Raw genomic sequence first — 27,540 nt, 5'->3', positions numbered from 1 at the left:
TGAAATGATATATATATATATATATATATATATATATATATATATATATATATATATATATATATGTGTGTGTGTGTGTAATGTCGAATCTTAGTGTCGCATGTCTGAGGAAACGGAGTTTCATATGTTGGTATATATAAGCTTCAAATAAAGAGAGCTTTTATTCAGTAATTTGCATGCAAGGAGCACATTTAAACGCAATATTGCCTTTCATATGTTTGTGGAACTGCCTTAGGATAGGAGTGGACGTTTAACGACTACATTACCCAAAGCAGACGACCTAGTTGGTGCTCTGAGTGTCACACATAACAACAAATACGTCTCCCAAATCGGCAATATGAAGTCTAGCCTTATTTCCACGCTCTTTATGACAGAATTTATGTAAACAAATGTTTGAAATCGCATTACCTCGCCACATTTCCCATCCGGTGAAAGGATGGTATTCAAGGAAGATATGCATTTCTCGTAAAGATTACATGCCTGAGCTACGATGATTTGAGTATTCCGATGGTATTACCAGAGACACTGACGGTCGGTCCTCTCTCTACTTTTTGGATTCATATGGTAATGAAGCGACTTTTCACGTTAGATTGTAAAAGCTCTACGAACAGCGGATGTTAGCTGCATGAGCAGTAGTTGTGTGTGCCTGCCCACATCTTGGGCAACACGCAGAGAAACCCTCAGACCCAGAGAGAGAGAGAGAGCTTGGAGAACAAAGATCACTTGATTGGCTCTCCAAAGGGATTTCTTATGTAGCCCAGAGAATAGTTTTAAGTTGACTTAGACCATTAGGGTGTACTCACGAGTAAAATATGTTAACTTTAAAATAAAACAGTGGAATACGGTAACTTTATAAGCAAACATTCAGGTCTGCAATTTTATCGAATATAAAACTCGAATATTTGAGTGTTCTGTATTACCATACCATATTGATATATTTCCCTCCTGGACTTCTCTGATTACTTTGTTTTACACTACATAAGCGCCTCATATCTCTCGTCAATCTTAATTCCTACTATACTGCGCAAATCATGTGGTTCCTCTGGTTTTTTTTTCCCATTCAAACGCTTGGATTTCACAACCATACATCATAAACTCTTCATACTTATACATTTTCCCATTTTCTAGGGACTTAGTAAACCCTTGATATTTTTATGTCCGTCCATGACTCTGCTGACTGAACTACAACTTATTTTTCCTCACCTTGTTTATTGATCTCCCAACACTCTCAGTAACAATCGTCGTACCTCTTCCATTGTAATCATCGAACAGACCCCACCATTCTGTCCAATCTTTCCCCTGATTTGGCTAACAGCACGGCATCATCTGCATACAACAGCTGCGGCAGCTTCCACTTCCACTCTGTTTCTTTATGTTTATCAGACGGCAGTCATTCCCACTTTGCTCTCGTCTCCTGCAGCGCCCCATCCATTTATAACGCTACATAACCATGGTGACATCACACACCCTTGCCTCACTCCCACATTTACTTCAGGTCAGTCACTCATGCCGCCACTGACTCTCACACGCGCACCACTTCACTCGTAAAGCTCTTTATCAGTGCCATGCACGCCATGTAGTCAGAGCTTGACAGAGTGCTTACCCGTATCATATGTCTCTTCTGAGTCCACAAAATCTGCAGGCATGCAACTTGTTTTCTCATATTTTCTCCATAAGTTGTCCCAGTGCAAAAAGTCAGGTCTAAACCCACCTTGTTCTTCACCAACATTAGGTTCACTTGTTCTTTTAACACAATCACTCACCATTTTATTATACACCTTGCTGGTTATTGACATACACCATGCTAATTATCCTACCATACATCTTGCTAATTATCCTATCATACATCTTACTAATTATCCTACTATACATCTTGCTAATTATTCTACCATACACCTTGCTAATTAAGCTGAGGAGACTTATTCCTTAGTGGAACAGTTATTACCTTCTTCCAGCCAGCCAGCGGGCATATGACCACTTTTCCATGCTCCTGTTTTCGCTTTCCAGATCCACCACACAAAAGTGTGGCTTCCATTCTTCACATCTCTCACCACCCCAGTCTATACCCCAAGCTATATTGCTCGTGTTACTTTTTTCCATTCCCCCTCCCCCATACACCACTCTCTCTCTCTCTCTCTCTCTCTCTCTCTCTCTCTCTCTCTCTCTCTCTCTCTCTCTCTCTCTCTCTCTCTCTCTCTCTCTCTCCTGAACAAATATACACGCGTCTTTTTACTATCAATCATTTTCAAGTACTCCCACCTCATAAAAGCTTCATTCTTGCACCTAGCATAGTCCCAAACTTTCACTTCTGACACATACTTTTCTACTATTACCCTTCTTTCAGAATAGCTTGTTATTCTCTTTATTGAATTCTGTTCCATATTTCTCTTGAGATCTTCATGTTTTATTTATCCTTTCAACTCCGGTGCAGGTCTTTATAGTATATTTGTTCTCCATTCATCACTATTTCCTGACAGATTCAGCTCCTACGAAATCATTTTTTCCACCAGTTTTATCATATCTTCATTCCACTATGTTTTCCTTCCACAGCCTCTGTATGACGCAGCACACACCTCCCTGACACTTCAGTAATGCAGTCTTAAACTGTCACACACATCTCTTTACATTTTAGACAAGATCACTTTTTCATCATTTTGGAACTTACCTTTAAGTACATTTTCGTTTCGAAAGGGAAACTTCTGAATATGATATTTGATAACTTTCGTAACCACAACTTTCTTAACCATAGTTTCTTAAATACGCGACAAAGAGAAGGTTGTAATGACTTAAGAATACTGTTTTGAAACGGAACAGATGCTTGATCGAGTCAATGTAATGCCTTTTATTGGTGAGATGTGTTAACGCGAAGTTTTACTGATTTGTTTCTATAGAAAATATAGAAAATAGAATAAAAGGTGATCACGGGATCCTCTCAGAATGTTAGAGGAAACAAATCTCTCATTTCATTGAATATTTCTACATTGTGATTTGCATATGTTGTTGCCCTGTTTCCAAGTGTGTCACTCTATCCATATGTGGCCTTCATAGTGGCCATATTACAACAGCAGCAGAATTTAAAAATAGCGGCAGCATAATTTAAGCATAACGGCAATAGCATTTTAAGCATAGTGACAGCATGATTTAAACTTAAGCAGAATTTAAGCATAATTAGCAGAATTTAAGCATAACGGAAGCAGAATTTAAGCATAACGAGCAGAATTTAAACCGGCAATAGAATTTAAGTGTAACGGCAGCAGATTTTAATTAGAACGGCAGCAGAATTTAAGCATAACGGCAGCAGAATTTAAGCATAACGGCAGCAGAGTTTAAGCATAACAGCAGCAGAATTGAAGTGTAACAGGAGCATGGGTTCGCATGACACTTATTTTCTTTAGCTTTACAATGTAGGTTTATTGCACATCTACCTCTTAGTATATTATTATTATTATTATTATTATTATTATTATTATTATTATTATTATTATTATCAATATTATTATTACTGAAGGTAGTAGTGTACATAATTATGTTGGCAGCCTTACCCCGTCACAAACACACCACCCTTGTACATCCGTAATTCTCCCTCAGTGGGATCCAAATTCCCCATACACTATTCTTGGCAAAACTTGTTTGGGCTTTTATTAGCATTAGAAGCGCATGAATCATCCAGCAGGTATGAGGAAGGGAATCACTTTGAAGGAGCATGAAAGATTCGTTCATTAAGATATATCGTCTGTTGATAACTGTACCAACCAACCTCTCTCTCTCTCTCTCTCTCTCTCTCTCTCTCTCTCTCTCTCTCTCTCTCTCTCTCTCTCTCTCTCTCTCTCTCTATCTATCTATCTATCTATCTATCTATCTATATATATATATATATATATATATATATATATATATATATATTATATTGAATGCTTATTTTAGTCTTTTCATACTCATGTAATGCCATGAATATTATTCACGGACCTTTCTCTGTATATATATATATATATATATATATATATATATATATATATATATATATATATATATATATATATATATTTACTGTAACCAGACTTGTGTTCATGAGCGTTATAGTGAAAGGTGAATGAATAATTCCGATAAGTTGTGTCAGGTAAATTCTCCTGTATGTTGAGATCATAACCAAACTTGGTCGACGAAGGGGGAAGGAAAGGCGCCTCTCTGCTGGGAGGAGGGGCCTGGAGAGCCAGCGAGAGGGTGTTGGAGGCAAGTGAGGGGAGATGAGGGGGCTGGAGCAGGGGATCTGGGGCAGGTGAGGGGGCGAAGTCAGCTCCGTGCCGGGGTTCGGGAGCTGTGGACGGGTCTGTAGCCTAGCTGTGCTCCATCGTCGACTTGACCACTCGACTTTCCTCGACCAGCGACCGCTTATCGACAAACGCTCGACCGTCTCATGCCTTTAGGATAGAAAAGAATATTTAGCATGTGACGTGTGATAGTATATAGTAGAAAATTGTGTTGAGTGCTGTATTTTCTTGGACGAGTGATTCAACGTTACATCACTGGTGAGTACGTTTTCGTCGGTGTTTGTGTAGGACATGAAACAAAATGGCTTTCGAAAGTTGATATGACTTTTAGGAAGGAGATTATGGTTGTGTTGACTGTGAAGGTTACGTAGCCGGCTCTGGGAACTAGTGAGAGTTGGTACTCATTAAATGAGATGCGTGTTATGTGGAAAACTGCATTCTTACCTGATGTTGAGAACAAATGTTAAATGTTCTTTTGAATTTTAGCTTATTCCATATCTTTGTAAACTGGGAATTGCCGGCACAGATTAAAGTGTATTTAGTTGGAGACAGAAATATAATGCCAAGAAAGTTAGGTGGTGTGAGTGTATTGATAACGTTGTGCAGAGAGCTACCTTGAGTAGGTGTTGGCAGTGGGAGGCGGGTGTGGCTGATGCGCTGATGGAGCCCTGCCTGGTAGGTGGGGTGGCCAAGATATTCTCGGCCTTGACGTAATTTCTAGGGTATTTCAGTTAGTCACCAGATATTTAATATCAAATATATGGTAGAGAAGTAGTTGTCGATTTCACGGTGTGTTTAGTGGGTGCATACCCTTGATAGGTAACTTAAATTTGTGTGGGGTGTGTAACCTTTGAGAGAAATCACTGGATATTTATTATGCGAAGAGTATTGGAGGCCAATTGTCAGGAGAGGGGTCTTGAGAAGTTCTCAAAATAGGGGTTGGAATGGACTTGTGCAGGTTGAAAAGTACGAGGAAGGTGATGTCATCGAGGTCTCGGAGGTCGGAGGGAACATGTTCCCATCCACCGCTCATCGCCTGCATCCCGACTCGCACTTAGTATTCTGCATGTTAGATGATTCTGGACACTTAACGTAATTATGACTCGTGTAACGTCATGCTGAACGCGTGGTATTCTTTATCGTTGATCTCACTGCAAGAGTCTAGTAAGTACAGGACTGCAGCATTTTTAGGGGGACAATAAATTCGCAGTGGTAACAGCATAACGTTTACTTAATAGGTTACGATAGTTTCTGCATACGAGATATCAGTCATAAAGTCTTCATTTGTAAAATCTTCAAAGGTTACGGTTATGGGATTTTCAGTTGAATTCATTTTTCATAAGCATCCAACTGTTCTCTTTTTGCGGAAACTTGTATTTCTTTCGTTAAACCAAAATTTCCCTTCGTGGAAACATGCATTGGTACATCCCATCCCAAAGACGAGTGACCGTTCTAACCTTTCCATGTATCGTCCTGTCGCTATGACTCGTACTATTTCCAAAGTCTTTGAATCCTCCTCAACTCTCATGTCCTCAAACATCTGGAATCCTCCAGTCTCTTCTCTGATCAGCCTGGCTTCCGTGATACAAGAGCCATTGGTGATATCCTTTTCTATCTTATTAATATCCGGTCATCAACTCAAAGATTTTGGAAAATCGCATGTTGTCACCGTTGATACATCGAAAGCTGACTGAATATGGCCTCGGGGTCTCATCTCTAGGTTGCCCTCTCTTAGCCTCACTCCCTCACTTTACCGAACAGATCTGGCTGATTTGCCTCCTAGTTGTTGATGGATTGACCTGTTTCCTTTTCCATGTCCGCAGCGGTCTCCTGCAGTGCCCTATCCTGTCTTGTACACTCTTCCTCATTTTTTATCAACAACATTCTCTCGTCAGTACACAAATAACATGATGCACCCATATGCTGACTAGTTAATACTGCATTCTACTTCCTTCAAATCGGCTCTACCCTTTCTCCTTTGGTCTGCATATTGTCTCAGCACAGCTTCCAGTCTATAAACTCAGACTTGAACAGGATGTCTCAGTGGGTTATACTAATGCTGGTTTAATTAAATGTTTACTAAACCGAGTTTGTGGTCATCCATCTCTCCAACACCCCTCACAACTTTTTCTCCAGTGATGGATCTGTTTATCCGCTACTTAACACAACGTACTAGATATGACTGTAAAATCTACCTTACAAATCTTCCATTACGCAAATAGGTAAGTCTGCCTTTATTAAACTGGAAGTCTTGGTTATATACCGAAGTTATTTTTCTGATGAACTGCTGCTTCATTTATAGAAAGGGTTGATCCGACCCCTTTTATCTAGGGTGGTTTTATCTCCACATGCTAGACAATTGAGTCTAAAACTCTCTAAGGCTAAACCCACAACTTAACCCACTCTCCCTACGCCTCGAAGCTTTGGAACTTTAGCTCCCATAAATTTTCTAACAGCTATGACCTGGCCCTTTTTAAACGAGGGGGTTATCCTCTTTAAAATTCTGAAGACAGTTTTTCTTCTTTCTTCCTCCGTATATTTCAATTAAGACTGGGCCTTGATGTTGGCTTTAGTTGATCGAACTTCTAGCTGGAAAGTGGATTCTTATGGGAACACTAAAATCCACGCTGTTACACTTAGCACGTTTGTCGTATATACTGCTGGGCTCACAAATCAGACACTTCGGTTTCTTCAAAATCCGCGGTTAGAGCTGGTGTAATTTTGTTTGATTTTAATTCCACCCAAAATTTTTGTTAATGACATTGTTATTCAAATTTTGGTTTTCTAAACTATTTGTGCTTGCATTTTGTGGTTTACAACTAAATTGTTCATTTGAGTAATATAGATTTCAGAGGGTCTTTTTAATTGTAGTTTTGATTAAAGTCTTACTGATAGTGTTGTTGTACTAGGAGGCAACATTAAAAGTACTGTTTTTAGTACCTGTCTTACATTAACTTAGGAGAATTGGGCAATATCCCGTGGTGTATATACATTTGTCTGTCCATCGACCTATTCGTCGCACCATCGGGACACGTAAAAACGCTAAAAGTCTAGTGTGTGTCTTTTAACCTCCGTGTGGCCGAGGCAGCCAGACGCCCTACCCAGGGTTCGAAGCTTTGGTGTATAAGCATTTGTCGATCCATCGATTTATATATATGTATATGTGTGTGTGTGTGTGTGTGTGTGTGTGTGGATCTGGTGTTTGCTTTGACGAATGTGTGTAAGAAATTCTGAGGTAAACAGAATGGTTTATATGTGGCACTTACGGATCTGGACAAATCGTATGATAAGGCTAATAGAGAGGTTTCTGTCAAGAGTACAAGGCATGTGTACGAGTAGGAAGAGAGAATTTGGTCTGCGGTGGGGGCGTATGTTACCATGGCTGTTTAGCTTGTTTATGGATGGGTTAGTGAGGGGAGGAAATTGTTAGGGTCTTGGAGAGAGTGGCGTGTATGCAGCTGATAGAGGGTGGGGGAGATCTTGGATATGAGTCAGTTGTTTTTTTGCTGATGACAGGGCACTGGTGACAGATTCGAGTTAGAAACTGCAGAAGTTAGTGAATGAGTTTGCGTGAGTGTGAGAAAGGAGGAAGTTGACAGTAAATGTGAAGCAAAGCATGATTATTGGGTTTAACATGGTAGAGACAGATCAGTTGGGATGTAACTTTGAATGTAGAAAATAAAGAAGTGTAGTGTTTCAGATACCAAGGAGTGGACATGGCAACAATTGAAACCATGGAAGCAGAAGTGAGTCGTTGGATGGGTGAAGAGACAGTTTCTTGGAACACTGATATGTAGAAAGGGAGATCCTTATCTGGCAGGGTGAAAATGTAATTATTGCCTTCATCCATTCCCGTTGCCACCCTGCCACACATGAAATAACACGTCTCCCCCCTCCAGCGAGGAAAGAAAAAAAGGCCACATTCGTTTGCGCTGAGTCTCTAGCTGTCATGTTTAATGCACCGAAACCACAACTCCCTTTCCGCATCAAGGCCCCACAGACCTTTCCTTGGTTTACCCCAGACGCTTCACATGCCCTGGTTCAATCCATTGACAGCACGTTGACCACGGTATATCACATCGTTCCAATTCACTCTATTCCTTGCACGCCTTTCACCCTCCTGTATGTCTTGGCCCCGACCGCTCAAAATCTTTTTTACTCCATTCTTCCACCTCCAGTTTGGTCTCCCTCTTCTCCTCGTTCCCTCCACCTCTGACACATATATCCTCTTAGTCTTTCCTCACTCATTCTCTTCTTGTGTCCATTTCAACACACCCTCTTCTGCTCTCTCAACCACACTCTTTTTATTACCACACATCTCTCTTACCTTTTCCTTACTTACTCGAACAAACCAACTCACACCATACACTCGCCTCAAACATTCCCTTTCCAACACATCCACCCTCTTCCGCACAACTCTATCTATAGTCCATGCCTCACAACCATATAACATTGTTGGGACCACTATTCCTTCAAACATACCCATTTCTGCTCTCCGAGATAACATTCTCGCCTTCCACACATTCTTCACTGCTCCTAGAACCTTCGCCCCTCCCCCACCCTATGACTCACTTCCGCTTCCATGGTTCCATCCGCTGCTAAGCCCACTCCCAGATATCTAAAACACTTCACTTCCTCCAGTTTTTCTCCATTTAAACTTGCCTCTCAATTGACTTGTCCCTCAACCCTACTGAACCTAATAGCCTTGCTCTTTTTCACATTTCCTCTCAACTTTCTTCTTTCACACACTTTACCAAACTCAGTCACCAACTTCTGCAGTTTCTCCCCCGAATCAGTCACCAGCGCTGTATCATCAGCGAACAACAACTGACTGACTACCCGAGCCCTCTCATCCACAACAGACTGTATACTTGCCCCCCCCCCCCTCTCTCTCTCTCTCTCTCTCTCTCTCTCTCTCTCTCTCTCCCCCCAAAACTCTTGCATTCACCTCCCTAACCACCCCATCCATAAACAAATTAAACAATCATGGAGACATCACGCACCCCTGCTGCAAACCGGCATTCACTGGAAACCAATCACTTTCCTCTCTTCCTACTTATACACATGCCTTACGTCCTTGGTAAAAACTTTTCTCTGCTTCTGGCAACTTACCTCCCACACCATATACTCTTAAAACCTTCCGCAAAGTATCTCTATCAATCCTATCATATGCCTTTTCCAGACCCATTAATGCTACATACAAATCCATCTGTTTTTTAAGTATTTCTCACATACATTCTTTAAAGCAAACATCAGATCCACACATCCTTTACCACTTCTGACACCACACTGCTCTTCTTCAATCTGATGCTCTATACATGCCTTTACCCTCTCAGTCAATACCTTCAAATATAATTTCCCAGGAATACTCAACAAACTTATGCCTCTGTAATTTGAACACTCACCTTTATCCCCTTTACCTTTGTAAAATGGCGCTATGCATGCATTCCGCCAGTCCTCAGGCATTTCATCACGATCCATACATACGTCGAATATCCATACCAACCAATCATCAACACAGTCACCCCCCTTTTTTTAATAAATATCTCTGCAGTACCATCCAAACCCACCACCTTGCCGGTTTTCATCTTTCGCAAAGCTTTCACTACCTCTTCTCTGTTTACCAAACCATTCTCCCTGACCCTCTCACTTCGCATACCACCCCGACCAAAACACCCTATATATATATATATATATATATATATATATATATATATATATATATATATATATATATATATATATATATTATTATATTATTTTGCTTTGTCGCTGTCTCCCGCGTTTGCGAGGTAGCGCAAGGAAACAGACGAAAGAAATGGCCCATCCCACCCCCATACACAATGTATATACATACACGTCCACACACGCAAATATACATACCTATACATCTCAATGTACACATATATATACACACACAGACACATACATATATACCCATGCACACAATTCACACTGTCTGCCTTTATTCATTCCCATCGCCACCTCGCCACACATGGAATACCATCCCCCTCCCCCTCATGTGTGCGAGGTAGCACTAGGAAAAGACAACAAAGGCCCCATTCGTTCACACTCAGTCTCTAGCTGTCATGCAATAATGCCCGAAACCACAGCTCCCTTTCCACATCCAGGCCCCACACAACTTTCCATGGTTTACCCCAGACGCTTCACATGCCCTGATTCAATCCACTGACAGCACGTCAACCCCGGTATACCACATCGATCCAATTCACTCTATTCCTTGCCCTCCTTTCACCCTCCTGCATGTTCAGGCCCCGATCACACAAAATCTTTTTCACTCCATCTTTCCACCTCCAGTTTGGTCTCCCACTTCTCCTCGTTCCCTCCACCTCTGACACATATATCCTCTTGGTCAATCTTTCCTCACTCATTCTCTCCATGTGCCCAAACCATTTCAAAACACCCTCTTCTGCTCTCTCAACCACGCTCTTTTTATTTCCACACATCTCTCTTACCCTTACATTACTTACTCGATCAAACCACCTCACACCACACATTGTCCTCAAACATCTCATTTCCAGCACATCCATCCTCCTGCGCACAACTCTATCCATAGCCCACGCCTCGCAACCATACAACATTGTTAGAACCACTATTCCTTCAAACATACCCATTTTTGCTTTCCGAGATAATGATCTCGACTTCCACACACACACACACACACACACATATATATATATATATATATATATATATATATATATATATATATATATATATATATATATATATATACCGGCATCTGTGTCATTAGTAATATATGAAATCATATTAAAATCGATATAAACAAGTATTTTCTCTTATCCTGCAGAACTTCCAATAATAGAGGCGAAGCCAGTCATGCCGGTAGTGCAGCAGCATACGAGGGAGGAGAGCCATGTCTCCAGCAGCACCTCATCCACCACAGTATTCCAGAAGAGCAGTGTCGTGGAGACCAGCCATGTCACCAAGGTTGTCTCCTCAGATGGCACCCCAGACCAGAAAATGCACAGTATGGCCTCCACCTCTACCTCTCACGTGAAGAAGGCCACAGGACAGCCAACTGTAGAGGTAATGATGTTATGCTTGATCGCTGTTTTCCGAATCAGCGAGGTAGCGCCAGGAAACAGACGAAGAATGACCCATCCACATATATACAGATAAACGCCCATACACGTACATATACATACTTATACATATCAATGTATACACATATATATACACATACGTATATATATATATATATATATATATATATATATATATATATTTTTTTTTATTATTTATTATACTTTGTCGCTGTCTCCCGCGTTTGCGAGGTAGCGCAAGGAAACAGACGAAAGAAATTGCCCAACCCCCCCCCCATACACATGTATATACATACGTCCACACACGCAAATATACATACCTACACAGCTTTCCATGGTTTACCCCAGACGCTTCACATGCCTTGCTTCAATCCACTGACAGCACGTCAACCCCGGTATACCACATCGCTCCAATTCACTCTATTCCTTGCCCTCCTTTCACCCTCCTGCATGTTCAGGCCCCGATCACACAAAATCTTTTTCACTCCATCTTTCCACCTCCAATTTGGTCTCCCTCTTCTCCTTGTTCCCTCCACCTCCGACACATATATCCTCTTGGTCAATCTTTCCTCACTCATCCTCTCCATGTGCCCAAACCACTTCAAAACACCCTCTTCTGCTCTCTCAACCACGCTCTTTTTATTTCCACACATCTCTCTTACCCTTACGTTACTCACTCGATCAAACCACCTCACACCACACATTGTCCTCAAACATCTCATTTCCAGCACATCCATCCTCCTGCGCACAACTCTATCCATAGCCCACGCCTCGCAACCATACAACATTGTTGGAACTACTATTCCTTCAAACATACCCATTTTTGCTTTCCGAGATAATGTTCTCGACTTCCACACATTCTTCAAGGCCCCCAGGATTTTCGCCCCCTCCCCCACCCTATGATCCACTTCCGCTTCCATGGTTCCATCCGCTGCCAGATCCACTCCCAGATATCTAAAACACTTCACTTCCTCCAGTTTTTCTCCATTCAAACTCACCTCCCAATTGACTTGACCCTCAACCCTACTGTACCTAATAACCTTGCTCTTATTCACATTTACTCTTAACTTTCTTCTTCCACACACTTTTCCAAACTCAGTCACCAGCTAGTTTCTCACATGAATCAGCCACCAGCGCTGTATCATCAGCGAACAACAACTGACCCACTTCCCAAGCTCTCTCATCCCCAACAGACTTCATACTTGCCCCTCTTTCCAAAACTCTTGCATTTACCTCCCTAACAAACCCATCCATAAACAAATTAAACAACCATGGAGACATCACACACCCCTGCCGCAAACCTACATTCACTGAGAACCAATCACTTTCCTCTCTTCCTACACGCACACATGCCTTACATCCTCGATAAAAACTTTTCACTGCTTCTAACAACTTTCCTCCCACACCATATATTCTTAATACCTTCCACAGAGCATCTCTATCAACTCTATCATATGCCTTCTCCAGATCCATAAATGCTACATACAAATCCATTTGCTTTTCTAAGTATTTCTCACATACATTCTTCAAAGCAAACACCTGATCCACACATCCTCTACCACTTCTGAAACCACACTGCTCTTCCCCAATCTGATGCTCTGTACATGCCTTCACCCTCTCAATCAATACCCTCCCATATAATTTACCAGGAATACTCAACAAACTTATACCTCTGTAATTTGAGCACTCACTCTTATCCCCTTTGCCTTTGTACAATGGCACTATGCACGCATTCCGCCAATCCTCAGGCACCTCACCATGAGTCATACATACATTAAATAACCTTACCAACCAGTCAACAATACAGTCACCCCCTTTTTTAATAAATTCCACTGCAATACCATCCAAACCTGCTGCCTTGCCGGCTTTCATCTTCCGCAAAGCTTTCACTACCTCTTTTCTGTTTACCAAATCATTTTCCCTAACCCTCTCACTTTGCACACCACCTCGACCAAAACACCCTATATCTGCCACTCTATCATCAAACACATTCAACAAACCTTCAAAATACTCACTCCATCTCCTCACATCACCACTACTATATATATATATATATATATAGTATATATATATATATATATATATATATATATATATATATATATATATATATATATATATTTCTATTATATTTTGTCGCTACCTCCCGCATCAGCGAGGTAGCGCTAGGAAACAGACGAAAGAATGGCCCAACCCACCCACATACACATGTATATACATGCACGTCCACACACGCACATATACATACCTATACCTCTCAACGCACACATATATATATACACACACAGACATATACATATATACACATGTACATAATTCATACTGTCTTCCCTGATTCATTCCCGTCGCCACCCTGCCACACATGAAATGAAAACCCCCCTCCCCCCGCATGTGCGCGAGGTAGCACTAGGAAAATACAACAAAGGCCACATTCGTTCACACTCAGTCTCTAGCTGTCATGTATAATGCACAGAAACCACAGCTCCCTTTCCACGTCCAGGCCCCACAAAACTTTCCATGGTTTACCCCAGACGCTTCAAATGCCCTGGTTCAATCCATTGACAGCACGTCGACCCCGATATACCACATCGTTCCAATTCACTCTATTCCTAGCACGTCTTTCACTGTCCTGCATGTTCAGGCCCCGATCACTCAAAATCTTTTTCATTCCATCTTTCCACCTCCAATTTGGTATCTCACTTCTCCTCGTTCCCTCCACCTCTGACACATATATCCTCTTGGTCAATCTTTCCTCACTCATTCTCTCCATGTGACCAAACCATTTCAAAACACCCTCTTCTGCTCTCACAACCACGCTCTTTTTATTACCACACATCTATCTTACCCTATTAATACTTACTCGATCAAACCACCTCACACCACATCTTGTCCTCAAACATCTCATTTCCAGCACATCCACCCTCCTGCGCACAACTCTATCCATAGCCCACGCCTCGCAACCATACAACATTGTTGGAACCACTATTCCTTCAAACATACCCATTTTTGCTTTCCGAGATAATGTTCTCGACTTCCACACATTCTTCAACGCTCCCAGATTTTCGCCCCCTCCCCACCCTATGATCCACTTCCGCTTCCATGGTTCCATCCGCTGCCAGATCCACTCCCAGGTATCTAAAACACTTCACTTCCTCCAGTTTTTCTCCATTCACACTCACCTCCCAATTGACTTGACCCTCAACCCTACTGTACCTAATAACCTTGCTCTTATTCACATTTACTCTTAACTTTCTTCTTCCACACACTTTTCCAAACTCAGTCACCAGCTTCTGCAGTTTCTCACATGAATCAGCCACCAGCGCTGTATCATCAGCGAACAACAACTGACCCACTTCCCAAGCTCTCTCATCCCCAACAGACTTCATACTTGCCCCTCTTTCCAAAACTCTTGCATTTACCTCCCTAACAAACCCATCCATAAACAAATTAAACAACCATGGAGACATCACACACCCCTGCCGCAAACCTACATTCACTGAGAACCAATCACTTTCCTCTCTTCCTACACGCACACATGCCTTACATCCTCGATAAAAACTTTTCACTGCTTCTAACAACTTTCCTCCCACACCATATATTCTTAATACCTTCCACAGAGCATCTCTATCAACTCTATCATATGCCTTCTCCAGATCCATAAATGCTACATACAAATCCATTTGCTTTTCTAAGTATTTCTCACATACATTCTTCAAAGCAAACACCTGATCCACACATCCTCTACCACTTCTGAAACCACACTGCTCTTCCCCAATCTGATGCTCTGTACATGCCTTCACCCTCTCAATCAATACCCTCCCATATAATTTACCAGGAATACTCAACAAACTTATACCTCTGTAATTTGAGCACTCACTCTTATCCCCTTTGCCTTTGTACAATGGCACTATGCACGCATTCCGCCAATCCTCAGGCACCTCACCATGAGTCATACATTCATTAAATAACCTTACCAACCAGTCAACAATACAGTCACCCCCTTTTTTAATAAATTCCACTGCAATACCATCCAAACCTGCTGCCTTGCCGGCTTTCATCTTCCGCAAAGCTTTCACTACCTCTTTTCTGTTTACCAAATCATTTTCCCTAACCCTCTCACTTTGCACACCACCTCGACCAAAACACCCTATATCTGCCACTCTATCATCAAACACATTCAACAAACCTTCAAAATACTCACTCCATCTCCTTCTCACATCACCACTACTATATATATATATATATATATATATATATATATATATATATATATATATAGTATATATATATATATATATATATATATATATATATATATATATATATATATATATATATATATTTCTATTATATTTTGTCGCTACCTCCCGCATCAGCGAGGTAGCGCTAGGAAACAGACGAAAGAATGGCCCAACCCACCCACATACACATGTATATACATGCACGTCCACACACGCACATATACATACCTATACCTCTCAACGCACACATATATATACACACACAGACATATACATATATACACATGTACATAATTCATACTGTCTTCCCTGATTCATTCCCGTCGCCACCCTGCCACACATGAAATGAAAACCCCCCTCCCCCCGCATGTGCGCGAGGTAGCACTAGGAAAATACAACAAAGGCCACATTCGTTCACACTCAGTTTCTAGCTGTCATGTATAATGCACAGAAACCACAGCTCCCTTTCCACGTCCAGGCCCCACAAAACTTTCCATGGTTTACCCCAGACGCTTCAAATGCCCTGGTTCAATCCATTGACAGCACGTCGACCCCGATATACCACATCGTTCCAATTCACTCTGTTCCTAGCACGTCTTTCACTGTCCTGCATGTTCAGGCCCCGATCACTCAAAATCTTTTTCATTCCATCTTTCCACCTCCAATTTGGTATCTCACTTCTCCTCGTTCCCTCCACCTCTGACACATATATCCTCTTGGTCAATCTTTCCTCACTCATTCTCTCCATGTGACCAAACCATTTCAAAACACCCTCTTCTGCTCTCACAACCACACTCTTTTTATTACCACACATCTCTCTTACCCTATTAATACTTACTCGATCAAACCACCTCTCACCACATCTCGTCCTCAAACATCTCATTTCCAGCACATCCACCCTCCTTCGCACAACTCTATCTATAGCCCACGCTTCGCAACCATATAACATTGTTGGAACCACTATTCCTTCAAACATACCCATTTTTGCTTTCCAAGATAACATTCTCGACTTCTACACATTTTTCAACGCTCCCAGAACTTTCGCCCCCTCCCCAACCCTATGGTTCACTTCCACTTCCATGGTTCCATCCGCTGCCAAATCCACTTCCAGGTATCTAAATCACTTAACTTCCTCCAGTCTTTCTCCATTCACACTTACCTCCCAACTGACTTGTCCCTCAACCCTACTGTACCTAATAACCTTGCTCTTATTCACATTTACTCTCAGCTTTCTTCTTTCACACACTTTACCAAACTCAGTCACCAGCTTCTGCAGTTTCTCATCCGAATCAGCCACCAGCGCCGTATCATCAGCGAACAACAACTGACTCACTTCCCAAGCTCTCTCATCCACAACAGACTGCATACTTGCCCCTCTTTCCAAAACTCTTGCATTCACCTCCCTAACAGTCCCATCCATAAACAAATTAAACAACCATGGAGTCATCACACACCCCTGCCGCAAACCAACATTCACTTAGAACCAATCACTTTCCTCTCTTCCTACACGTACGCATGCCTGACATCGTCGATAAAAACTTTTCACTGCTTTTAACAGCTTACCTCCCACACCATATATTCTTAATACCTTCCAAAGAGCATCTCTATCAACTCTATCATATGCCTTCTCCAGATCCATAAATGCTACATACAAATCCATTTGCTTTTCTAAGTATTTCTCACATACATTCTTCAAAGCAAACACCTGATCCACACATCCTCTACCACTTCTGAAACCACATTGCTCTTCCCCAATCTGATGCTCTGTATATACCTTCACCCTCTCAATCAATACCCTTCCATTTAATTTCCCAGGAATACTCAACAAACTTATGCCTCTGTAATTTGAGCACTCACTCTTATCCCCTTTGCCTTTGTACAATGGCACTATGCAAGCATTCCGCCAATACTCAGGCACCCGACCATGAGTCATACATACATTGAATAACCTTACCAACCAGTCAACAATACAGTCACCCCCTTTTTTAATAAATTCCACTGCAATAACATCCAAACCCGCTGCCTTGCCGGCTTTCATCTTCCACAAAGATTTTACTACTCTTCTCTGTATACCAAATCATTCTCCCTAACCCTCTCACTTTGCACACCACCTCGACCAAAACACCCTATATCTGCCACTCTATCATCAAACACATTCAACAAACCTTCAAAATACTCACTCCATCTCCGCACATCACCACTACTTATTATGACCTCCCCATTAGCCCCCTTCACTGAAGTTCCCATTTGTTCCCATGTCTTACGCACTTTATTTACATCCTTCCAAAACATCTTTTTATTCTCCCCATAATTTTTCATTACTTGATTAAACCACTTCATACCACATAGCCTAGCGGAAGCGTTCCCGTCTGTTACACAGGGGTCCCGGGTTCGATCCTGGCTGTTGGAGGTTTGTATATATATATATATATATATATATATATATATATATATATATATATATATATATATATATATATATATGTGTGTGTGTGTGTGTGTGTCGGAGGTGGAGGGAACGAGGAGAAGTGGGAGACCAAATTGGAGGTGGAAAGATGGAGTGAAAAAGATTTTGAGTGATCGGGGCCTGAACATGCAGGAGGGTGAAAGGCGGGCAAGGAATAGAGTGAATTGGATCGATGTGGTATACCGGGGTTGACGTGCTGTCAGTGGATTGAATCAGGGCATGTGAAGCGTCTGGGGTAAACCATGGAAAGTTGTGTGGGGCCTGGATGTGGAAAGGGAGCTGTGGTTTCGGGCATTATTGCATGACAGCTAGAGACTGAGTGTGAACGAATGTGGCCTTTGTTGTCTTTTCCTAGCGCTACCTCGCACACATGAGGGGGGAGGGGTGATGGTATTCCATGTGTGGCGAGGTGGCGATGGGAATGAATAAAGGCAGACAGTGTGAATTGTGTGCATGGGTATATATGTATGTGTCTGTGTGTGTATATATATGTGTACATTGAGATGTATAGGTATGTATATTTGCGTGTGTGGACGTGTATGTATATACATGTGTATGGGTGTGGGTTGGGCCATTTCTTTCGTCTGTTTCCTTGCGCTACTTCGCAAACGCGGGAGACAGCGACAAAAAAAAAAAAAATATATATATATATATATATATATATATATATATATATGTATATATATATATATATATATATATATATATATATATATATATATATATATATATATATATATATATATATATATTGGAAAAGATCACGGTTTTTGCGCGTGATCAAGTATATTCCTATGAGCCCACGGTGAAAATTAAACACGATAGAGTTCCCAAGTACACTTTCGTGTAATAATCACATCATCGGGGAGTTACAAGAAAGAAATATAAGGCTTTTGATATACAACGAAGATACGTAGCTAGGACGCCATTTGGTAAACAAGTGAGAGTCCTGGACAGACAACGAGCGTATCATAAACTTATTTGTGGAGAAGACGGTGATTTGCTTACAAATTTTATCAACAATAAAGTTATCCAATTTGTATAGAACGTCACTGATATTGAGATTATAATTCTTTGTGTATTTGATAATAGAAGATTCAGTGATATTTCTCATGGTACTGGAGTTAAGAGTTAATAACTGAGATGGAATCCCCCCAACCAGTACAGTGATTATAGTTTTTGACGTGATTAACAAGGCATTTGATTCTTGTCCTGTTCTTATACTATATATATGTTGCTTAAGTCTAACAGAAAGATTGTTACCAGTCTGCCCAACATAAAACTTATCAATTTCCACGTGGCACTTTATATATATATATATATATATATATATATATATATATATATATATATATATATATATATATATGTATATGTATACCTGGGGATTGGGGAGAAAGAATACTTCCCACGTATTCCCTGCGTGTCGTAGAAGGCGACTAAAAGGGAAGGGAGCGGGGGCCTGGAAATCCTCCCCTCTCACTTTTAATTTTCCAAAAGAAGGAACAGAAAAGGGGGCCAAGTGAGGATATTCCCTCAAAGTCTCAGTCCTCTGTTCTTAACGCTACTTCGCTTACGCGAGAAATGGCGAAGTATATTTATTTATTTATTTATTTTCTTTTGTCGCTGTCTCCCGCGTCAGCGAGGTAGCGCAAGGAAACAGACGAAAGAACGGCCCAACCCGCCCACATACACATGTATATACTTACACGTCCACACACAGCACATATACATACCTATACATCTCAATGTACACATATATATACACACAGACATATACATATATACCCATGTACATAATTCATACTGTCTGCCTTTATTCATTCCCATCGCCACCCCGTCACACATGGAATAACAACACCCTCCCCCCTCATGTGTGCGAGGTAGCGCTAGGAAAAGACAACAAAGGCCCCATTCGTTCACACTCAGTCTCTAGCTGTCATGTAATAATGCACCGAAACCACAGCTCCCTTTCCACATCCAGGCCCCACACAACTTTCCATGGTTTACCCCAGTATGAAAAGAAAAAAAATATATAGTCGGTCTCCCGCGTTGGCGAGATAGCTTAAAAAAAGCAGACCAAAGAATGGCCCAACCCACCCACACACACACACAAACATATATATATATATATATATATATATATATATATATATATATATATATATATATATATATATATATATATATATATATCTTCTTTCATACTATTCGCCATTTCCCGCATTATCAAGATAGCGTTAAGAACAGAGGACTGGGGCTTAGAGTGAATATCCTCACCTGGCCCCCTTCTCTGTTCCTTCTTTTGGGAAAAAAAAAAAACGAGAGGGGAGGATATATATATATATATATATATATATATATATATATATATATATATATATATATATATATATATATATATATATTATATATATATTTTTGCTTTGTCGCTATCTCCTGCATTTGCGAGGTAACGCAAGGAAACAGACGAAAGAAATGGCCGAACCCACCCCCATACACATGTATATACATACGTCCACACACGCAAATATACATACCTACACAGCTTTCCATGGTTTACCCCAGACGATTCACATGCCCTGATTCAATCCACTGACAGCACTTCAACCCCGGTATACCACATCGATCCAATTCACTCTATTCCTTGCCCTCCTTTCACCCTCCTGCATGTTCAGGCCCCGATCACACAAAATCTTTTTCACTCCATCTATCCACCTCCAATTTGGTCTCCCACTTCTCCTCGTTCCCTCCACCTCCGACGCATATATCCTCTTGGTCAATCTTTCCTCACTCATTCTCTCCATGTGCCCAAACCATTTCAAAACACCCTCTTCTGCTCTCTCAACCATGCTCTTTTTATTTCCACACATCTCTCTTACCCTTACGTTACTTACTCGATCAAACCACCTCACACCACACATTGTCCTCAAACATCTCATTTCCAGCACATCCATCCTCCTGCGCATAACTCTATCCATAGCCCACGCCTCGCAACCATACAACATTGTTGGAACCACTATTCCTTCAAACATACCCATTTTTGCTTTCCGAGATAATGTTCTCGACTTCCACACATTCTTCAAGGCTCCCAGGATTTTCGCCCCCTCCCCCACCCTATGATCCACTTCCGATTCCATGGTTCCATCCGCTGCCAGATCCACTCCCATATATCTAAAACACTTTACTTCCTCCAGTTTTTCTCCATTCAAACTTACCTCCCAGTTGACTTGACCCTCACCCCTACTGTACCTAATTACCTTGCTCTTATTCATATTTACTCTTAGCTTCCTTCTTTCACACACTTTACCAAACTCAGTCACCAGCTTCTGCAGTTTCTCACATGAATCAGCCACCAGCGCTGTATCATCAGCGAACAACAACTGACTCACTTCCCAAGCTCTCTCATCCCCAACAGACTTCATACTTGCCCCTCTTTCCAAAACTCTTGCATTCACCTCCCTAACAACCCCATCCATAAACAAATTAAACAACCATGGAGACATCACACACCCCTGCCGCAAACCTACATTCACTGAGAACCAATCACTTTCCTCTCTTCCTACACGTACACATGCCTTACATCCTCGATACAAACTTTTCACTGCTTCTAACAACTTTCCTCCCACACCATATATTCTTAATACCTTCCACAGAGCATCTCTATCAACTCTATCATATGCCTTCTCCAGATCCATAAATGCTACATACAAATCCATTTGCTTTTCTAAGTATTTCTCACATACATTCTTCAAAGCAAACACCTGATCCACACATCCTCTACCACTTCTGAAACCACACTGCTCTTCCCCAATCTGATGCTCTGTACATGCCTTCACCCTCTCAATCAATACCCTCCCATATAATATATATATGTATTTTTTTTTTTTTTTTGCTTTGTCGCTGTCTCCCGCGTTTGCGAGGTAGCGCAAGGAAACAGACGAAAGAAATGGCCCAACCCACCCCCATACACATGCCTTGATTCAATCCACTGACAGCACGTCAACCCCGGTACACCACTTCGCTCCAATTCACTCTATTCTTTGCCCTCCTTTCACCCTCCTGCATGTTCAGGCCCCAATCACACAAAATCTTTTTCACTCCATCTTTCCACCTCCAATTTGGTCTCCCTCTTCTCCTTGTTCCCTCCACCTCCGACACATATATCCTCTTGGTCAATCTTTCCTCACTCATTCTCTCCATGTGCCCAAACCATTTCAAAACACCCTCTTCTGCTCTCTCAACCACGCTCTTTTTATTTCCACACATCTCTCTTACCCTTACGTTACTTACTCGATCAAACCACCTCACACCACACATTGTCCTCAAACATCTCATTTCCAGCACATCCATCCTCCTGCGCACAACTCTATCCATAGTCCACGCCTCGCAACCATACAACATTGTTGGAACCACTATTCCTTCAAACATACCCATTTTTGCTTTCCGAGATAATGTTCTCGACTTCCACACATTCTTCAAGGCTCCCAGAATTTTCGCCCCCTCCCCTACCCTATGATCCACTTCCGCTTCCATGGTTCCATCCGCTGCCAGATCCACTCCCAGATATCTAAAACACTTCACTTCCTCCAGTTTTTCTCCATTCAAACTCACCTCCCAATTGAATTGACCCTCAACCCTACTGTACCTAATAACCTTGCTCATATTCACATTTACTCTTAACTTTCTTCTTTCACACACTTTACCAAACTCAGTCACCAGCTTCTGCAGTTTCTCACATGAATCAGCCACCAGAGCTGTATCATCAGCGAACAACAACTGACTCACTTCCCAAGCTCTCTCATCCCCAACAGACTTCATACTTGCCCCTCTTTCCAAAACTCTTGCATTCACCTCCCTAACAACCCCATCCATAAACAAATTAAACAACCATGGAGACATCACACACTCCTGCCGCAAACCTACATTCACTGAGAACCAATCACTTTCCTCTCTTCCTACACGTACACATGCCTTACATCCTCGATAAAAACTTTTCACTGCTTCTAACAACTTGCCTCCCACACCATATATTCTTAATACCTTCCACAGAGCATCTCTATCAACTCTATCATATGCCTTCTCCAGATCCATAAATGCCACTTACAAATCCATTTGCTTTTCTATGTATTTCTCACATACATTCTTCAAAGCAAACACCATTTCCCGCATTAGCGAGGTAGCATTTAGAACAGAGGACTGGGCCTTTGGGGGAATATCCTCACCTGGCCCCCTTCTCTGTTCCTTCTTTTGGAAAATTGAAAAAAAAAAACAAGGGGAGGATTTCCAGCCCCCCGCTCCCTCCCCTCTTAGTCGCCTTCTACGACACTCAGGGAATACGTGGGAAGTATTCTTTCTCCCCTATCCCCAGGGATAGTGAGTATTTTGAAGGTTTTTGAATGTGTTTGATGATAGAGAGGCAGATATAGGATGTTTTGGTCGAGGTGGTGTGCAAAGTGAGAGGGTTAGGGAAAATGATTTAGTAAACAGAGAAGAGGTAGTAAAAGCTTTGCGGAAGATGAAAGCCGGCAAGGCAGCAGGTTTGGATGATATTGCAGTGGAATTTATTAAAAAAGGGGGTGACTGTATTATTGACTGGTTGGTAAGGTTATTTAATGTATGATGACTCATGGTGAGGTGCCTGAGGATTGGCGGAATGCGTGCATAGTGCCATTGTATAAAGGCAAAGGGGATAAGAGTGAGTGCTCAAATTACAGAGGTATAAGTTTGCTGAGTATTCCTGGTAAATTATATGGGAGGGTATTGATTGAGAGAGTGAAGGCATGTACAGAGCATCAGATTGGGGAAGAGCAGTGTGGTTTCAGAAGTGGTAGAGGATGTGTGGATCAGGTGTTTGCTTTGAAGAATGTATGTGAGAAATACTTAGAAAAGCAAATGGATTTGTATGTAGCATTTATGGATCTGGAGAAGGCGTATGATAGAGTTGATAGAGATGCTCTGTGGAAGGTATTAAGAATATATGGTGTGGGAGGCAAGTTGTTAGAAGCAGTGAAAAGTTTGTATTGAGGATGTAAGGCATGTGTACGTGTAGGAAGAGAGGAAAGTGATTGGTTCTCAGTGAATGTAGGTTTGCGGCAGGGGTGTGTGATGTCTCCATGGTTGTTTAATTTGTTTATGGATGGGGTTGTGAGGGAGGTGAATGCAAGAGTTTTGGAAAGAGGGGCAAGTATGAAGTCTATTGGGGATGAGAGATCTAGTGAGTCAGTTGTTGTTCGCTGATGATACAGCGCTGGTGGCTGATTCATTTGAGAAACTGCAGAAGCTGGTGACTGAGTTTGGTAAAGTGTGTGAAAGAAGAAAGTTAAGAGTAAATGTGAATAAGAGCAAGGTTATTAGGTACAGTAGGGTTGAGGGTCAAGTAAATTGGGAGGTAAGTTTGAATGGAGAAAAACTGGAGGAAGTAAAGTGTTTTTGATATCTGGGAGTGGATCTGGCAGCGGATGGAACCATGGAAGCGGAAGTGGATCATAGGGTGGGGGAGGGGGCGAAAATTCTGGGAGCCTTGAAGAATGTGTGGAAGTCGAGAACATTATCTCGGAAAGCAAAAATGGGTATGTTTGAAGGAATAGTGGTTCCAACAATGTTGTATGGTTGCGAGGCGTGGGCTATGGATAGAGTTGTGCGCAGGAGGATGGATGTGCTGGAAATGAGATGTTTGAGGACAATGTGTGGTGTGAGGTGGTTTGATCGAGTAACGTAAGGGTAAGAGAGATGTGGAAATAAAAAGAGCGTGGTTGAGAGAGCAGAAGAGGGTGTTTTGAAATGGTTTGGGCACATGGAGAGAATGAGTGAGGAAAGATTGACCAAGAGGATATATGTGTCGGAGGTGGAGGGAACGAGGAGAAGAGGGAGACCAAATTGGAGGTGGAAAGATGGAGTGAAAAAGATTTTGTGTGATCAGGGCCTGAACATATGGGAGGGTGAAAGGAGGGCAAGGAATAGAGTGAATTGGAGCGATGTGGTATACAGGGGTTGACGTGCTGTCAGTGGATTGAGTCAGGGCATGTGAAGCGTCTGGGGTAAACCATGGAAAGCTGTGTAGGTATGTATATTTGCGTGTGTGGACATGTGTATGTACATGTGTATGGGGGGGGGTGGGCCATTTCTTTCGTCTGTTTCCTTGCGCTACCTCGCAAACGTGGGAGACAGCGACAAAGTAAAAAAAAATATATATATATATATATATATATATATATATATATATATATATATATATATATATATATATATAAATGTGCACATGTACTACATATAATTGCTTGCCTTCATCCATTCGGCGCCACCCTTCCCCACAGGAAATAGCATTACTACCCTCTGCTTAAGTTATCTTATGATAGTTTTTGGCATAATCTTAGTGCATAAGGTGTAAGCAAAACTTCATCATTTTTGACATTAGCACAAATTAAACTGGGTATCTCCAACAGGTTCATGGTGCCCGCTTGCAAGAAATGCGGCAGGAGGGAGGTGGCCCACCTGTCATTGCTGATAAGGTGAGTTATGTCATGATAATTTGTATCCAAGGTGTCTCAAGCTGTAGCTTCAAACACTCAAACCTGCATAGGTTTAAATCATGGTTGCCGCAGTTGATCCAAAGTCCACATAGTTATTCATCCTACCATAGGGGCTGGTCATTAAAATGGATACCTGGCATAGGCTATTTTTTGCTTTGTTTTGTGTATGTGTTTGTGTACACACACGGGAGTAAAAACATAGTAAACTCATTTATACAAGGTTAAGAGATAAGGAATAACGAGTGAGAAACTCTTTCCTGTATCACCAAAAGAGTAATGTCACACACACACACACACACATCCAAACCATGATGGAAACAAACATGTTAGTGGTATGTGCAAGCTGTAACTGTCAATCAAAACTACCTCCTCCTTACCCCTCTGGCTAGATAATTGGATTATGCCTGGTTGGACTTACTGTCTTCATACAGAATTTTCAACTTCTGATGAATTTAATAGTGAATGTGTATATTAGATAACTCTACTGGTGAACTAGTGATAAACTGACCATGAAAGTGGTCTTGAGTAGGATGCCTGTGGTATTAGAGGGTTAGAGCTGCAGTTGCCCAATGTCAACATCATGATACTGACATGTACTAGCACTAGCATGGTCTCATTGCCCACTTGGCTTCCAATATGTGAGCTTAGGAACGTCAGTACCATCTTCCTTCTATCTAAACTTACCTATTCCTCCTCAGCCTGGCCTTCATTCCTTACAGTTGCACAGAGAGATCGACTGTAAAGAGTGTGGAAAAAAGCATAGATCACCATGAAGCATCCTGAGCCCATCTTAGACCTCCTAACAAGAGCCCTCTTCTTTCTGAACTTGCCCACCCTCTCCAACAACTCACACAATAGCTAGGCAGTACTCTACTGACACACCCCTGTCAATGAGACATCTTCCCTGATGCCCCACCTCCACTAACTACCTGTCACTGAGACCTCTTCCCTGATGCCCCACCTCCACTAACTACCTGTCACTGAGACCTCTTCCCTGATGCCCCTCCTCTACTAACTGCTGTGCTGTCTGTCACCACTATAACTGTGTACCAGTCATTGTTCATAGACAGATACAATAAGAGTTCCGTATCTACCTGTGTGAATGTTATAAACAAACCATGAACAAGTGCATAGCCAAGCAAGTAGATAGCTTTGTTTTCTATAAAATTTGTGTATATCAACTCCTATATGAAGATGGAAAGAGTATTTTGAAGAAATGACAAATGTGGGAGAAGGTGAGGCAGCAGTTGTTACATGCTTGGGCATGTTGGGATGGAGGGAAGAAGACACAAGTACAAGGGCCTATATCAAAAAGGAAGTTAGAATGGTGATAATGAGGGTTAAGGTTAGAAAGGCACCTGAAGTGGATGGGATTATGGCTGAAATGCTGAAGAATGGAGTTGAAAGTGAGATAGAGTGGATGCATTTGATATGTAATTTAACATGGAAACTGAAGATTGTGCCTGAGGATTGGGTAAAAGCTGTTATTGTTTCTTTATTAATAGGAAAAGGTTTTAAGGATGTATATAGCAATAATAGAATACGTCCATTAAGTATACCAGGAAAAGTGTATATAAGAATGTTGATAAAGTGATGGAAGTGACTGAATGCAGAGTAAGTGGAGAGAAAGTGGGTTTTAAGAAAGGTAGGGATGTGTGGACCAGATTTTTGTGATAAAGATGATTTAGGAAAAGTATTTAAAGAAAGGTAAGAAGTTGTATGCAACTTTTATGGATCTGGAGGAAGCATATGACAGAGTCAAATGGGATGCTTTATGGGATGGGCTAAGGATATACGGGGTAGGGGGACAAGTGTTAGATAGTGTGAAAGCCTTCTATAAAGGAGCAAAAGTATGTGTAAGAGTGGATGGAAAGTTGAGCGAAAGTTTCAGTATAAATGTGGGTGTGAGACAGGGCTGTCTGATGTCACTTTGGCTTTTTGAGA

General features: G+C 41.6%; 1 protein-coding gene across 1 annotated transcript in view; it reads left to right on the top strand.

Annotated features, from left to right (window-relative positions):
* Positions 1 to 27,540, top strand: part of LOC139757885 (uncharacterized) — a 686,077-nt gene that overhangs the window by 558,886 nt on the left and 99,651 nt on the right. The window contains 2 exon segments of the mRNA XM_071678807.1: positions 11,101 to 11,339; positions 25,510 to 25,575. Of these exon segments, the coding sequence (XP_071534908.1) occupies positions 11,101 to 11,339; positions 25,510 to 25,575 (305 nt within the window).

This window comes from Panulirus ornatus, chromosome 28, assembly GCF_036320965.1.
Source record: "Panulirus ornatus isolate Po-2019 chromosome 28, ASM3632096v1, whole genome shotgun sequence".
NCBI classification, from domain to species: domain Eukaryota; kingdom Metazoa; phylum Arthropoda; class Malacostraca; order Decapoda; family Palinuridae; genus Panulirus; species Panulirus ornatus.
This window is presented reverse-complemented; position numbering and strand designations above follow the sequence as displayed.